The sequence below is a fragment of the Zootoca vivipara genome, chromosome 5 (assembly GCF_965207765.1).
Source record: "Zootoca vivipara chromosome 5, rZooViv2.hap1.1, whole genome shotgun sequence".
Taxonomy (NCBI): Eukaryota; Metazoa; Chordata; class Lepidosauria; order Squamata; family Lacertidae; genus Zootoca; species Zootoca vivipara.
This window is the reverse complement of record NC_142588.1, coordinates 24,310,461-24,326,479: the sequence shown is the minus strand read 5'-3', so window position 1 is coordinate 24,326,479 and position 16,019 is coordinate 24,310,461. Positions and strand designations below refer to the sequence as shown.

Sequence of the window (16,019 nt, the reverse complement as noted above, 5' to 3'; positions counted from 1 at the left end):
AGTTCCAGCGGTCTGTTTTGACCTTAATGTGGGAAACAAGAATAGAGTTATGTCAAGAGGAGACACGACGACAGGAGTTACAGCAGAAATTTCAGGAGGTGATGGCGGAATATGATTTTCTAGGAGATGAAGCTTTTGACACTGAAAAAGAGCAATGTGAGAATGACAATGATGGGGAAGGAAAAGATGAAGATGAGGACTGTGATGATTCAACACAAAATGAAACACACCATGAAAAAAATGATGACTCTACTCTACAAAAAGTTGGATGGAGTGCCCTGTCTTTGAGGGGGGCACGATTGGTATTATTGGAACTCCAGAACGCCCACAGGGAAGAAGGAAAAAATATGCAGAGAAGAGAAGAAATTCAGGGGTCCTGTATGGTGACCTGGATGGCAAGAGACTGTAAACAGGGGGTGGGGTGAAGGGAAAGTGATGTTGTGATTATAAGGATGGATTAACAGGTTTATAACTGGTCTGCTGATTTTGGAATTTGCTGGATTGGGGGGGGTGGAGCCGGTAATCGGGGATGTAAGGTTAAATTGAGAATAGTTATAGTTTTAAAAGTGAATGGATTTTGGAAAATGTGAAAATATGGAGGCTTATAGAGGGAGAAAAAAAAATTAGGCACGGGAAGAGAAAATGGGAGTTTGAATTTTCAGTGATTTGAATACTAGATGAAAATGTTAACAATTGATTTATAAGTTGTATAAGATACAAAGGTGTATTTTTATAAAGTAAGAAACTGTTGCAGATGATAAAAAAGGGATGAAAACCGGGGAAGGGGGGGAGGGGAAGCCCATAAAATATGGTTTTTCAACTATGAATGCAAGAAAATTTTTTCTGTTTTGTATTGTTTTTTTCTTTTTCTTTTTTTCTTCGCCCTTTCTTTTTCCCCTTTTTTTCCTATTTCTATTTTTCTCTTTTTTTGGTATAACAATAGATGGTTGGATGGATGTCCTCCTGCGTACTGCCCTGGTTTGCTGGAGCTCCCTGGTGGCAGGGGGGGGCTTTGGGGTCAGGGGAGGGGGAGGAGGACAGAAATCCAAGCATAAAATGGACCATTTCTGACTGTTCACAAACATGGGATACTTCTGTGGCAGGGGAGGACCCATGTGGGTGGGTAGGAAGGAGGTGGAAAAGGGGTTTAAGTATGTACCGTTTCTTTGTTTTTTTTGTATTTTGTAAAATTAATAAAAAGTATGTTTAAAAAAAAAAAAAAAAAGATGCTCTTGGGAAAATAAAGTGCCACATCTACAATCAAAGTCCTGGACATGAGGCAGTTAAATTATTCTATATTTACGTATTTATATCATCTATTAAATATATCATTGCCCAAATGAATAGGGAAATATATTGTGATTTAAGCAATGGGTGGTACCGACGGCACAATCCTAGGCTTGCCTATTCAGAAGGAAATCCTGCCAAGTTTGACAGAATTAAGTCTGCAATCCTAGGCATACTTACCTGGGAGCAAGTCCTGTCAAACTCAGGGGACTGAATTTTGAGCAGACAGGCGAATGATTGTGCTATTAATCTCTATCTGTAGTAGCCCAAAGCTGCCAGATCTTGCATTATGCATTTATAAATAGATTAGGTTTGATACATACATATATCTCTATATCGTATATGGGCTCTTAGTAGAGCTGTTTGCTTTTTTTACTGATTTTTGATTTCGCGTTAACCTTGCGGGAGGCACTGACGGCGTCCCCTTTCTTCTGAGGTCTCCAAACGTCCCTCGAGCAGTCAACAGGTTCATAAAACAATTTAACCGGGTGGGCGCAGGATTTGTCCTCCTTGGCTTTCTTCAAGTGCATCCGTCCTTTCTGAAGAGAGTGAGGTTTCACATCAGGGGTGTTATAGTAACCGTGTTGGTTTCCTCGGCTGCTGCTGAGGCGAAGAAAAGGGGTCAGATTTAACAGAGAGAGCCCAGGAACAAGAGATACACAATTAAACAGCAACACATTGTACGAAATATTTTGTATTAAGGGTATGAAATAACATACATACAGGCATCTGGGTTTCTTGCTGGGTGACATATCTGTAAACTAAAACATACACGCTCGTTATTCAGATTGACATGACATATGGAAATAGCTCATTTTTATTCATTTATTCACTGACTTATCAACGTTAGATACATAGACAAATGCAAAAAACAAACAAGATCTTCCTAGCAGCAAAGACAACCGAGGTCTCTTTGGTCCTGGGTCCCCCCAACCTGTGCAGATCATCATATAAAGGCCTATAATCAGAAATGTGTGTAGCTTTGTGTTAAATAATAAATTTATATTCTGCTATTCAAATTTTGCACTGACTGGCTGAACTCTGCAGCTTTTGTCTTGCAACCTGAATCTTTACTTAAAAGTTCAATGGGGCTTGCTTCCAGGAATGAAAGCACTGCATTTCATCCTAAACTATGCAAAATGAGCAAACATTAGTTATTTTGCACCTGTGATGTTTCCTATTTTGCATTATCTACCCAGGTCTTCCTATTCATGTGGCAGAGCCAAAAAGTTATATGGGGCCTGAAGCTGAAAACTCTTGATTTCTGGAACTCTCTCTCAGCTACTTCTGTGCAGGCATAACCCACGTTTGTCCAAACTTTTATTTGAAACCATAAGAACTAGAAACTCTTTTTAAAATAAAAATAAAAACTAGGTTCTCACAATGGTGAGGACTATTTCCTGTGCTTCCAAGAAATTCTCCCTCCCTCTCTTTCTTTCTCTATCTCTCCCTCACACATACACAAATAAACACACACAACCTGCCTGTACTCAAAGCTTATATGTTGCAACAGGAGGGGAAATGGCCAGAAGGAAGCTACAAACAGTTTTAACCCACAGTCTCTGTTTAATCCAGTCCTTTGCCTGCCACAAGGTCATGAATTTTAATTTTCTGGCGTGCCTTTTAGATGTGTTGTACAACTAGTCCAATAAAAGATATCACTTTTCTTATTTCAATAACAGCTTTCAGGGCATTTACCTCTGAGAAGCTTTTCATTTGCTATTTTGCGTCTCCTGAACAAATTAGCAGCCACGGCTCATTTGCAGCCGTGTGACTATACCAAGCAGAGCGTGCGTGCACCCTCAATTATCACGTTTCCTTGTTTATGCTTGTTTATTGCTACCTTTTTTAAAAAAAAAAAAGGGTGTGTGTGTGTGTCTGATGCTCAAGAAGAAATTCGAGCCGCGAACTGACATTTTTTCAGAGACTCAATGGAGGTATGATAAGAGTTATCATTGCCTGCAGGTACACATGCTCATTTCCCATCCCACAGTTGTCCCTGATTAAACAGACTTTTCTCATATTTGAAGCATTACCTTTTTTTTAACCAGAAACCATGATGGGAGCTTAGATGGCTTTCTAAGATGGCTGGACAAATTCATGGAGGATAAAGCTATCAATGTCCTGTTTGTGGGCATCTGGTTGGCCACCGTGGGCAGGGGCAGCCCAAGGCATTTTGCCGCCTGAGGTGAAAGACAAGATGGTGCCTCCCTGCATTCCATGTACCAAAGCTGATTGGGCTGGTAGTCTAATCTTACTTCATCACCAGGACAGCATCCTCCACTGCACCTGAATACACCTGACTTAACTTAAGGTTTCAGGGTAGACCCACACCTCATTGCTGCTGTCAATCCTTCATCATCTGCCGCCTGAGGCACCACTTTTCCTAATGGCAGGGCCGGCCCTGAATGTGGAAAACATGATGCTAAGCTACATAGGCATTTGGTCTGATCCAGCAGGATGCTTCTTATGAGATATGTGTGTGTGTGTGTGAACGTATACACATAGGCAACAATAGCTCTATCTTGAATTGCAACCCAAGGATGAAAGATGTACTTTCAAAGGCTAAGGAGTAAACCCTACACAAATCTGCAGTGGAGTCTCTAAGATGGCGCCTTGTACGCCTCTTTCCAGCAACTCTTGCAGCCAAGCTGGTGCACAAAGTATAGCTTCGTTTTCCTTTGGACCACACCAGCAAAGCTGAGAGGGGGGGTCTTGTCATCTGGGCAGTGGCTTGACCCCCAGAAGCACACTCCATTGTCTCTCGAGACAGATGCCAAACTGAACAAACAATATAGCAGAAATTGCCAGAGCAACCCCTGCTCCACTAGAACAAGTGCTTGGATCAGCCTTGGGGGCACCCTAGATGTTATGGACTACAATTCCCATCAGTCCCACTTCCTTCCTGTTCAGGTCTAATGAAAGAACACCCTCCCCCTCATTTTTTGCCTACCACATATTCATGGACATCGCTGTAGCTGCCCACAATCTGCTGATTCTGGTAGTACTCCAATTGCTTTTCTGCCAGATCCACCCGCTGCAGGAGATTCTCAATGAAACGCTGGAGCCTGGCTTTGCCGCGAAGCTCCTTCTCAGCAGCTTCCTCCAGGAAGTGATTAAACGTAACGACTTCTCTGAAACGACAAAAGTGCAGCTCTGCTGGAATTTGGAAGAACACTGGCGTTTCCTCCCTTTTGCTAGAGAGCAGCAGGAAAGAACGGAGGGATACTACTTTTTAATTTAGGGGCATTCTTGCCTGTGCTATGAATATATTCAGTGCCTGGTGAACTGTTGACCTTCCCAGAACCACTTGCACATAGCCAAATAAGCGAACAACACTGGTGCTGGGGAGCATCCTTTAGAAAGAACTTCTGTTTGAAGGGCTGTCTGGTTTAAAGATAAAGGCCTTGAAGTTGCCATCAACAGTAAGCAACTGGGCCACGGACCGAGCAGACACACAAGCTCACCTGGTCTCAGTCTTCTCCAGTACAGTATGGTGAAACTTACCATGTTTTTATTTCAGTTAAAGTCCTTGTTTCTAAATACACATCCATACAGATATATTGACATATGCAAATAATATGCAAATATCCGTTCTTTTGAGTGTTAGAGGCATTTCCTTTGGAGGGGGGGCGATAACCTTAATGCGTCTAGAAATAACAATAAATTGATGGGCCTTTTCAGACAATAAAAAGCTTATTTATTTTGTGCCACAATAATTTGCCCCCTGTTTGAAAACGGGAAATACAACCTCCAGCACCTGAGAGGCATCTAAGCCTGCACTGAGAGTTTTCCCATTCCAGAGGGATGGGAATGGGAATTGCTTTTCCTGCTGAATTTTGTGGAATCTGAATGCTTAAATGTGCATGGAAAGTCTAGAATGGGGCCTTTGATTATTATTTCTTGAAGTGAGAGGTGGTTTCAAAGAATTTTATGATGACATTATGCAGTTGTTTAGAGTGTGAGCATCATTAGCAAAAGCTGAACCAAGTAAGAAGTGCAACAATGAGAACCCAATGAATCAACAAAATCCATTCCAAGTGTTCAGCAATATCTTGATTCCTCTTTTAGAGAATTAGTAGGAGGTTCAGCAACAAAATCTAGCTGAAGTTAATAAGCATTCCCACTAGAATGCAAAACCGAACAAAAACCCCATTATGTCTTGAAGAACATAACCAAGAACATACTCAAGCCACATTTGCACCATACATTTAAAGCACTATAATACCACTTGAAACACTCATGGATCCCCCCAAAGAATTCTGGGAGCTGTAGGCTGTTAGATACTGAGAGCTGTTAGGAGACTCCTATTCACCTCCCAGAGTTGTAATTCTCATGAGTGCTTTAACAATCAATCCCTCTTCCTAGGGAACTCTGGAAACTGTAGTTCTGGGAAGGGAACAGGGGTTCCTAACAACTCTCAGCACCTTTAACATACTACAGTTCCCAAAATTCTTTGTGGGGAAGGCTGCTTAAAGTGGTATCACAGTGCTTTAAATGTGTTGTGGGAATGCGGCCTCAGTATGGTAGAAGAGATCCCTCTGAAAGACAGTTTTCCTTTTAAAAGGGGGGCTGGTGATTGGGTGATTGATTGATTGATTGATTGATTGATGTGTTTGTGTGTGTGTGTTAATACTGATCTTTGCAGTGCTATATGGAAGAAAAAATGAAAATTGACATTCTGTTTTGTAGCAATCCCAGAATGCACGCACAGACACCCAAGAGACCAATTTGCTTGGTGCAGAACTGACTTCTCTGTACCCTCACTGGGCAAATATGCCAGTAAATATGCCAGTTGTTCATAGACAGCCAAACCATGCATATACAACTGAATGCGCAAATCTTTTTTCCTGCCTTTCTCCCTCCTGTCCTATGTTGAACAGTAATCTCTCCAAAGGTTGGGAATGTATTTTGCTGACTGTAAGCTGCTTTGAGAGTGGCTGAGTGAGTGGTGGGGAAATGGCATATAAATACAATAATAGTGATAACTATTATTTATTTATCTGTCCAAAGGCCCACATATGTTGCTGCCACAATATAAAGGACTTCACTAGCATTCCCATTTGTTGCCATTCTTTGTTCTTATCTCAGCTGCACTCTATCTATCTTAGGCTGTTGGTTTCAACTCCCTCTTGCTCTTTTCAAGGCCTGTGACAAAAGAAGAACTTGGCTCCAGCCTTATGCAATGCATTCTGGGATGTCGTATCCACACAACAAGCTGTTAGGAGCGGATCTGCCTGGGTTTTGGATTCTCCATGGGTTTCCTCACAGAGGGCAGTCCCAAAACACCAGTGCAGTGCTCAGCAAGCACAAGGCAGGCAACCAAAGGCCAAAAGGGAATAAATAACCTTCATGGTACACAGTTTGCTCAGCTTCATGAGTTTGCAGCATTCCCTGAGAAGAGAAACATATTGACTTCTTCTTCTCTTGTCCCCTGCAGGACTTTGTATGAAAAACAAGGGCCATTCTTGACTTTAACACGTTAAGTGTGGGGAACCTCTGGCCCTCCTGATGTTCTTGGACTACAATTTCCATCATCCCTGACAGTTGGCCATGCTGACTAGGCCTGATGGGAATTGGAGTCCAGCAACCTCTGAAGGCCCACGTCTTCAATTGAGGTAAACTGGGAAGAGGATGGAGAACTCCAATATAAAATTTAAAAATCAGGTTGGCTCTAGGCGTGTGTGGAAACTCATTCTGGTTGGTTGGTTTTTCATGATGCTATATAATATATATTATGTTGTACCCTGCGCTGGTATTGGTACTAATGGAGGGCAAGCTAGAAATTTGTTAAATGAATAAAGAACACCCCCTCAAAAAAGGAAACTAATACAGATTTTTGAGCTTTAGTTGGCATAACATGTATTAGAAATGTGAATCCTTTTACTTTCCCAGCAAAAAGCTCCCTAACCTATTTTTTCTGCAATTTGTCAGGCTTATCCACCTGTGAATTCCATCCACTTTGGCCAAAAGAGGGGGGATTTATGGACCTTTTTAGATTCCCCCATTATAGTGAATGGGGCACACACAGCTTCACTTTATAGAGTGGCTCAGAGCATAAAGCATAAATCAAAGCAGAGAGAGCACAGTGTGAAGTATACTGGGATTTTTAAAATAGCACAGGTATCTTGGAGACCGTGAACGTCCCTAGTATTGCGTATAGAACTGCAGCCTAACTTACTAGTTGGCACGTTTAGAATTGCTGCCTTAAATGTCTGAGCTATAGGCCTAGCTAATTTTAACAACAGCAGCACTGTACATTTAATTTGAAAATATTAAGGTATTTTGAACTGCTTGAAGGATGTCTAAGAATGCTAACCGAGACTGCAGTCTTTCAACCATTTTCTCCATATTCCTTCTACTGGTGTTGATGAGGAACATCAGAGAGTGGGCAATCTGAGGACTGCAGTCTTAAGTAGTTCATATATAAATAATGTATCGGCAATTACTACATTTTTAATGAATGCAACATGAAAGTATTTTTAGATGAGCTGGAACTGCCAAAATATATTCGGTATCTGCTATGAAAGCCAGCAGGAAACCAGATTATGACTCCTTCCAAGAGACAATCCCATCAAATGCTGTTTGCACCACTTACTTTCCAATGAACTAAGGATGGGGAGGGGATACTTGGAAACAAGGCATTTACGTCTTTACCCCCAGTTCTGAAGCTAAAGCACATACCCTTATTCAGAGTAGCACCTTCCTATATAAGTAATCTTACCAGATGCCATGAGAGCATAAATGTCTTTACCCTTATTGCATGGCTTGTTTAAAAGATCCATCTAATAAATTTGGATTGCTTGGATGATGCACGAATTAGTATACCCTGATGCGTGCCTTCTTTGCATCTAAAAATCAATGGGTCTAGGCTTCAAGGCAGAAATTGTATGCTTTCTAAAGAAGCTAGGTGCCCACTGTGTTGTGGGCTGGCTAGAAAGGCCGCATTTGACCTCCTGGGCCTGAGGTTCCCCCTCCCTGTCCTCCTTCTCCCCATCCTCCCACTTACTCTTCCTTCCTGTTGAGCTCCTTCTCTGACTCCGTAAGCCGCTGCTTCAGCACCGCAATCATCTCAACCGCCACGTCCACTTGCCTGTTGAGGGCCCTCTCCCGCCTCTGGACTTCCTGCTTCTTCTGAGTAAGCTGCACAAAAGCTGCCCGAACCTCCAAGAGCTCGGCCGTCTTTTGGGACAGCTCTTTGGTAAGCTTGTCGATCCTCTTCTCGATCGTTTTGTCCACCGCCTCCACCATCCGGTTGAACTTCTCTCTCACGTGGGCCTCGAACGAGGCTTTCGAGTCACTTGTCGCCAACCCTGGCTTAGAAATCGGCTCGTCGACGGATTCCCCTGACGTGTAATTTGACCCCAGAGACGCAGGCCTTTCCGCCTCCGCCTCCAGTGGCTTCCTGTTCTTGGTGTTCTCCTGGGCCGTGTAGCAGAAGTTCAGATAGGACGTCTTTGGTTTCATTACACTGGTGCCGTCGCCAAGCATCCCTGGCGTCAGGGGCTCGGAAGAAGAGATCAGGTCTGCGTCTCTGAGGGAAGAAAAGAGGTTGCATTTTGTCAGAAGGCTCCGATCTTCGTAACTGTGGCTGTATTCCAGATGGGCTCTCAAGGAGGACAGGGTCCTGAATCTGGTGCGGTCCCCGCATCGTGGGCAACGGAACGGCATGCAGACGCTGACATTTTCAAACGACTCCTGCCAGGGGTATCTGCTTTCTTCAAAAGCGTTCTGTTGCATTACTTTCCAGATCCTAAAAGAAAGAGAATCGTAGAATCGTAGAATCTGGAAGGGACCCTCAGCATCATCTAGTCCACCCCCCTGCATCGTATCAGGTTTCATAGTCTCCACTCCCATCGTTCAGCCCGGACACTGAGGTCCAGCTCTGAGGGCCTTCTGGAGGCTCCCTCACTGCAAGAAGTAAGGTTACAGGGAACCAGGCAGAGGGCCTTCTTGGTAGTGGTGCCCACAATTTGGAACGCCCTCACATCAGATGTCAAGGAAATAAACAACTACCTGATGTTTAGAAGACATCTGAAGGCAGCCCTGTTTAAGGAAGTTTTTAATGTTTGATGCTTTACCATGTTTTTAATATTCTGTTGGGAGTCACCCAGAGTGGCTGGAGAAACCCAGCCAGATTGGTGGCGTATAAATATATTATTATTATTATTATTAGGTCTGCATCCCAATATAGCTGTAAGTCAAAGGGTTTGGAACTCTACACGGAACATTTCTGAATTCTGCGCCTAGGAAATTCCCATTTCAGGGGAGGAAACAGAAGACACTGCCTTCTACCATTGGTCCATTCCAGCTCAGTACAGACTACACCATCCGGCAGCAGTTTTGGGCAGAACGTGTTCCCAGCCCTCCATTTAAACAGGGATTGAGCATGCTTCCTCCTGCATGCAAAGCACATGCTCTGCAACTGAGCTAGAGGGAATCAGTTATGCAGATCCATGATATTTGCATACATTTATTTCCTCTCCCTAGCTGAAGTCAGCGCTAAGATTTGAGCTTATTTTCAGAATTTGGGGGCTAGAATGAGGCTTGAGAAAGAGAAGGGAGTGCAGGAAGAGACAATGGTAGGGGTGGAATCAGCACAGCACAGTGGGAGCACATCTGCTGGGCATGCAGAAGGTCCGAGACTCAACTGCTGGTTACAAACATCTCGGAGCAACACTGGAACAACACCTAAGAGGCATTTGCTGCTCAAAGTAGAGAAAATTGAAGCAGGCCCAGATGGACTCAATGTACACTTACTTACGGTAAGCTTCATCAAACCCATTGGGACTTAGGTAAAGGTAAAGGGGCCCCTGACCATCAAGTCCAGTCGTGTTCGACTCTGGGGTTGTGGCGCTCATCTCGTTCTATAGACCGAGGGAGCCGGCATTTGTCCGCAGACAGCTTCCGGGTCATGTGGCCAGCATGACAAAGCTGCTTCTGGCGAACCAGAGCAGCGCACGGAAACGCCGTTTACCTTCCCGCCGGAGCGGTCCCTATTTATCTACTTGCACTTTGATGTGCTTTCGAACTGCTAGGTGGGCAGGAGCTGGGACCGAGCAACGGGAGCTCACCCCGTTGCAGGGATTCGAACCGCCGACCTTCTGATCAGCAAGCCCTAGACTCTCTGGTTTAACCCACAGCGCCACTTCTGAGTAAATGTGCATAGGTTCAAGCTGCAATTGCATAACTCAGCGTAAGGTGCCTTTCGAGATCTCTAATGGGATGGAAGGAGGGCTGCATGTTCTCTCAACAGAGAGTAGGTTCTTTATAGAGCTAAGTACCCTGAAGGAGCTCAATAAATGTTAGGGAGCAGGAGACTTCTGAGACTCCTGGAAATTCCTTGCAGCACCTTTCTGCATTTTGGAGCCTTTCTCCATTACCGGTAAAAGAAATGGCACCCTTAATTTTTTTTAAAAGGGAAATAGCAGCACAGGGTAAAGTCTCTGAGCTTCCCAAAAGACTAGCAGGAAATGAGTGCAATAAGGATGACAACCTTTCAAGATGCTGAATAAGTTACCACATTTCAGGATGGTTTTATGGGTTGTTGTTTTTTTTAGTGTCAACCACCCTGAGCCTTGGATGAACATAACAACAGCAATTTCATGCTAGGCAACTTGGTCGCATGGCAGTGTGCATTCATAGACCTTCAGCTGTCAGCGTGTTTCCGGGATGTGGGCATGACTCACTTAAAGTTAAGCACTTTTCAAGCCTCATTGATTTTGGTGGGAGAGTTAAGCATCTGCTTAATGCTTCCACTTTGCTGTGCTCTTTACTGGTGTACTGTGCTGATTTGTCATAGGTGAGGAGGAAGGACCTTAGCTCAGTGGGACAGAACAACTGTCTTAGATTCAGAAGGTCGCAGGTTCAATCCCTGGTGTCTCCTCTATGAAACCATGAAGAGCTGCTGCCAGTCAGAGTAGACAACAGCAAGCTAGATGGACTGATCGTCTGACTCAATATAAGGCAGCTTCCGATATCCTGACATACCCATAGAAATAAATGAGACTGAAAGGTGCTTAACTTTGGATGGCGCCATTTACTTGCACATGCATTTACTTGCGCATGCATTTACTTGCGCAAACCAAGCCTTGTGTGGGACATGCAAATCAAGCTCGGTGTGAAAACAGGTTTGGGAAATTAAACTGGTCGCCTTCAGATTTCAGCACAGCAACAAGAAGTCATCGGAAATCTGATTTGCAAGTCACTTTGAGGCCTCCTCCACATCAAAACCACAAACCCTGTTCATTAATCATAATCATAATTATTGAGTACCTAGAAAACTAGGGCCTGCAAGGGATGCTGGAGAATTTTGGGAAAAGATAAAATCCTATATTTACAAATCTTCCTTGCAAGCTTGCTTTCTATTGGATGTGTCCTTTCGTAAGCATTGTGATATTGATATATCTGGGTCAAATGATGAGGCTTTCTATATTAGTCAAGTTGGGCAACAGACAGCGAAATATTCCATTCCTCCTCCTCTTCCTCCTTATCTTTGGCAAATCAACACCGCACACCACAGCACAGAGCACACACCAAGGTGAAAGGAAGCTGAGTGCAGGCAATCTGCAGATGGGGGGGGGGGTAGAGAGAGAGAGAGAGACGTGGGGAGTCTGGATGTGCGCGCGTGTGCTTTACAGTGAAGATCAAAAGGGATGCTGGCATTGGGAACAGCGGGGAGAGGACGGCAGAGACGCAGCCTGGCACTGCACAGAGCAGAAGGGGGGTGACCCGCATCTGTGGAGGACGGAGAAAAGCTGGCCACTATGCAAAAAGATGTCTGCAGCGAAGCGGCTTTACTGAAAGCCACAGCCAGCGGTTCCTGCACGATTTGGGAGGTTTTGCAGCCTGGCAGGGGATGCCTGCCTGCCTGCTTGCCTGTCTCTGGCCCAAGTCTCCAATGCACCTTGGGCCACCTGCATCGGGATCCTTCCCGGCCCCCTTGCGCCCTCCTTCCCTCCCGCCCCCCAGTGCGCCCCCGGCTCTCCCCGGGCTCCAGGCTGTGGCGCAGAGCGCAGCGCTTACCTGACTTGTTGCTGTGGCGGCGGCGGCGGCGGCGGCTGCCAGCGGTGCTGATGCTGCGGGGAAAAGCCGTTTTCAGCAAAGCCGTAAATCACGCCGAAGCCGGCGCGGTCACACCCCTCGCCCACTCATTCACACCCACTGAGGAGGATGGCGAGGAGAGAGGCCTGCCTGGGTAGAGGCTGGAGAGCAGCGCAGAGATCCACGGGGAGAGAGGGAGGGAGGGATCCTGAAATATCCCACTGGAGGAGGAAAGGAGAGGAAAGCAAATGGGGGGAGGAGGACGCTGATGAAAAGGCGGAGTAAAAGGGACTAGGATCACAGGAAAAGCTTATGCATGTCACTTCTAAGTCCTGCTGTGCTCAGAGGGGCTTGTTGTTGTTTAGTCGTTTAGTCGTGTCCGACTCTTCGTGACCCCATGGACCATAGCACGCCAGGCACTCCTGTCTTGCACTGCCTCCCGCAGTTTGGTCAAACTCATGTTCGTAGCTTCGAGAACACTGTCCAACCATCTTGTCCTCTGACGTCCCCTTCTCCTAGTGCCCTCAATCTTTCCCAACATCAGGGTCTTTTCCAAGGATTCTTCTCTTCTCATGAGGTGGCCAAAGTATTGGAGCCTCAGCTTCACGATCTGTCCTTCCAGGGAGCACTCAGGGCTGATTTCCTTAAGAATGGATAGGTTTGATCTTCTTGCAGTCCACGGGACTCTCAACAGTCTCCTCCAGCACCATAATTCAAAAGCATCAATTCTTCGGCGATCAGCCTTCTTTATGGTCCAGCTCTCACTTCCATACATCACTACTGGGAAAACCATAGCTTTAACTATACGGACCTTTGTCGGCAAGGTAATGTCTCTGCTTTTTAAGATGCTGTCTAGGTTTGTCATTGCTTTCCTCCCAAGAAGCAGGCGTCTTTTAATTTCGTGACTGCTGTCACCATCTGCAGTGATCAAGGAGCCCAAGAAGGTAAAATCTCTCACTGCCTCCATTTCTTCCCCTTCTATTTGCCAGGAGGTGATGGGACCAGTGGCCATGATCTTGGTTTTTTTGATGTTGAGCTTCAGACCATATTTTGCGCTCTCCTCTTTCACCCTCATTAAAAGGTTCTTTAATTCCTCCTCGCTTTCTGCCATCAAGGTTGTGTCATCTGCATATCTGAGGTTGTTGATATTTCTTCCGGCAATCTTAATTCCGGCTTGGGATTCATCTAGTCCAGCCTTTCGCATGATGAATTCTGCATATAAGTTAAATAAGCAGGGGGACAATATACAACCTTGTCGTACTCCTTTCCCAATTTTGAACCAATCAGTTGTTCCATATCCAGTTCTAACTGTAGCTTCTTGTCCCACATAGAGATTTCTCAGGAGACAGATGAGGTGATCAGGCACTCCCATTTCTTTAAGAACTTGCCATAGTTTGCTGTGGTCGACACAGTCAAAGGCTTTTGCATAGTCAATGAAGCAGAAGTAGACGTTTTTCTGGAACTCTCTAGCTTTCTCCATAATCCAGCGCATGTTTGCTATTTGGTCTCTGGTTCCTCTGCCCTTTCGAAATCCAGCTTGCACTTCTGGGAGTTCTCGGTCCACATACTGCCTAAGCCTGCCTTGTAGAATTTTAAGCATAACCTTGCTAGCGTGTGAAATGAGCGCAATTGTGCGGTAGTTGGAGCATTCTTTGGCACTGCCCTTCTTTGGAATTGGGATGTAGACTGATCTTCTCCAATCCTCTGGCCATTGCTGAGTTTTCCAAACTTGCTGGCATATTGGGTGTAGCACCTTAACAGCATCATCTTTTAAAATTTTAAACAGTTCAGCTGGAATATCATCACTTCCACTGGCCTTGTTATTAGCAGTGCTTTCTAAGGCCCATTTGACTTCACTCTCCAAGATGTCTGGCTCAAGGTCAGCAACCACACTACCTGAGGTGTACGAGACCTCCATATCTTTCTGGTATAATTCCTCTGTGTATTCTTGCCACCTCTTCTTGATGTCTTCTGATTCTGTTAGGTCCTTACCACTTTTGTCCTTGATTATGGTAATCTTTGTACGAAATGTTCCTTTCATATCTCCAATTTTCTTGAACAGATCTCTGGTTTTCCCCATTCTATTGTTTTCCTCTATTTCTTTGCATTGCTCATTTAAGAAGACCCTCTTGTCTCTCCTTGCTGTTTTTTGGAAATCTGCATTCAGTTTCCTGTATCTTTCCCTATCTCCCTTGCATTTTGCTTGCCTCCTCTCCTCCGCTATTTGTAAGGCCTCGTTGGACAGCCATTTTGCTTTCTTGCATTTCCTTTTCCTTGGGATGGTTTTCGTTGCTGCCTCCTGTATAATGTTACGAGCCTCCATCCATAGTTCTTCAGGCACTCTGTCCACCAAATCTAAATCCTTAAACCTGTTCCTCACTTCCACTGTGTATTCATAAGGGATTTGATTCAGATTGTATCTTACTGGCCCAGTGGTTTTTCCTACTTTCTTCAGTTTAAGCTGGAATTTTGCTATAAGAAGCTGATGATCTGAGTTACAGTCAGCTCCAGGTCTTGTTTTTGCTGATTGTATAGAGCTTCTCCATCTTTGGCTGCAGAGAATATAATCAATCTGATTTCGATGCTGCCCATTTGGTGATATCCATGTGTAGAGTCGTCTCTTGTGTTGTTGGAAGAGAGTGTTTGTGATGACCAGCTTGTTCTCTTGACAGAACTCTATTAGCCTTTGCCCTGCTTCATTTTGAACTCCAAGGCCAAACTTGCCAGTTGTTCCTTTTATCTCTTGATTCCCTACTTTAGCATTCCAATCCCCTGTAATGAGAAGAACATCCTTCTTTGGTGTCATTTCTAGAAGGTGTTGTAGGTCTTCATAGAATTGGTCAATTTCACTTTCTTCAGCTCCAGTAGTTGGTGCATAAACTTGGATTACTGTGATGTTAAAAGGTCTGCCTTGGATTCGTATCGAGATCATTCTGTCATTTTTGAGATTGCATCCCATTACAGCTTTTGCCACTCTTTTGTTGACTATGAGGGCCAGCCGCTTCATCAGCTCTGAATCTACTTGTACTTGTCCTCCGCTCTTCCTCAGTAGCATGTTGGACGCCTTCCGACCTGAGGGGCTCATCTTCCAGCGTCATAACTTTTATATGCCTGTTGTCTTTGTCCATGGAGTTTTCTTGGCAGGGATACTGGAGTGGCTTGCCAGTTCCTTCTCCAGGTGGATCACGTTTAGTCAAAACTCTCCACTATGACCTGTCCATCTTGGGTGGCCCTGCATGGCATAGCTCATAGCTTCTCTGAGTTATTCAAGCCCCTTCGCCACGACAAGGCATTGATCCATGAAGGGGTGGATCACTAAGGGGCTTAGTGCTCAGTAATGAGTTTAGGATTATTATTATTATTTTGTTTTGTTTTGTCCAACTAAATTCCTATACCACCCACCACCCGAGGACCACAAGGCAGTTTAAAATGTAAAAATGCAACATTGCATAACATAGCAACAAATGGAAAACAAAACGCACACAGTTTAAAAGGCCATAGATTGTTTAATTAGCAGCCTAAATTACTTAATGCACTCTGCTCATGCTCAGTGGCCCTTCCATCTCTTCTTGCTTCATAATTCCCAAGGTTTGAGCCTTGGTGCTGAAACCCAAAACCCAGGGGTGAGAGCCCTCTTCCAAATTAAGGCCTGGGGCTGGAACATTTGTAGCTCTGCTCCCAGTGCAGTT

General features: G+C 44.7%; 1 protein-coding gene across 4 annotated transcripts; it reads right to left on the bottom strand.

Moving 5' to 3' along the window:
- Positions 1 to 1,275: 1,275 nt before the first annotated feature.
- On the bottom strand, positions 1,276 to 12,525 carry ZNF365 (zinc finger protein 365). Of its 4 annotated transcripts, none has more exons than XM_088670231.1 (5): positions 12,313 to 12,525; positions 8,297 to 9,040; positions 4,241 to 4,421; positions 2,007 to 2,048; positions 1,276 to 1,887 (listed from the first exon to the last, which is right to left on the bottom strand). In XM_088670231.1, exons 2-5 carry the CDS (start codon positions 9,025 to 9,027, stop codon positions 1,858 to 1,860), a joined length of 984 nt encoding a protein of 327 aa, XP_088526357.1. In that variant the 5' UTR covers positions 9,028 to 9,040; positions 12,313 to 12,525; the 3' UTR covers positions 1,276 to 1,857. The 4 variants fall into 4 exon arrangements, with proteins under 4 accessions (XP_088526357.1, XP_034993957.2, XP_088526356.1 ...); XM_035138066.3 differs by having other exon boundaries at positions 2,011 to 2,048; positions 12,313 to 12,458; XM_088670230.1 differs by having other exon boundaries at positions 1,276 to 1,890; positions 12,313 to 12,445.
- Between the last annotated feature and the right edge of the window lie 3,494 nt (positions 12,526 to 16,019).

Bases quoted from the DNA above. Each gene is read 5' to 3' on its own strand.
- ZNF365 (XM_088670229.1), bottom strand. From the start codon at position 9,027: ATGCAACAGAACGCTTTTGAAGAAAGCAGATACCCCTGGCAGGAGTCG. The intron at 2,049-4,240 runs GTAGGCAAAAAA...TGTATGTTTTAG, and splicing joins GCGATGTCCATGAATATGTG to TTTACAGATATGTCACCCAG. The intron at 1,891-2,010 runs GTATGTATGTTA...TCTTCGCCTCAG, and splicing joins AGCAAGAAACCCAGATGCCT to CAGCAGCCGAGGAAACCAAC.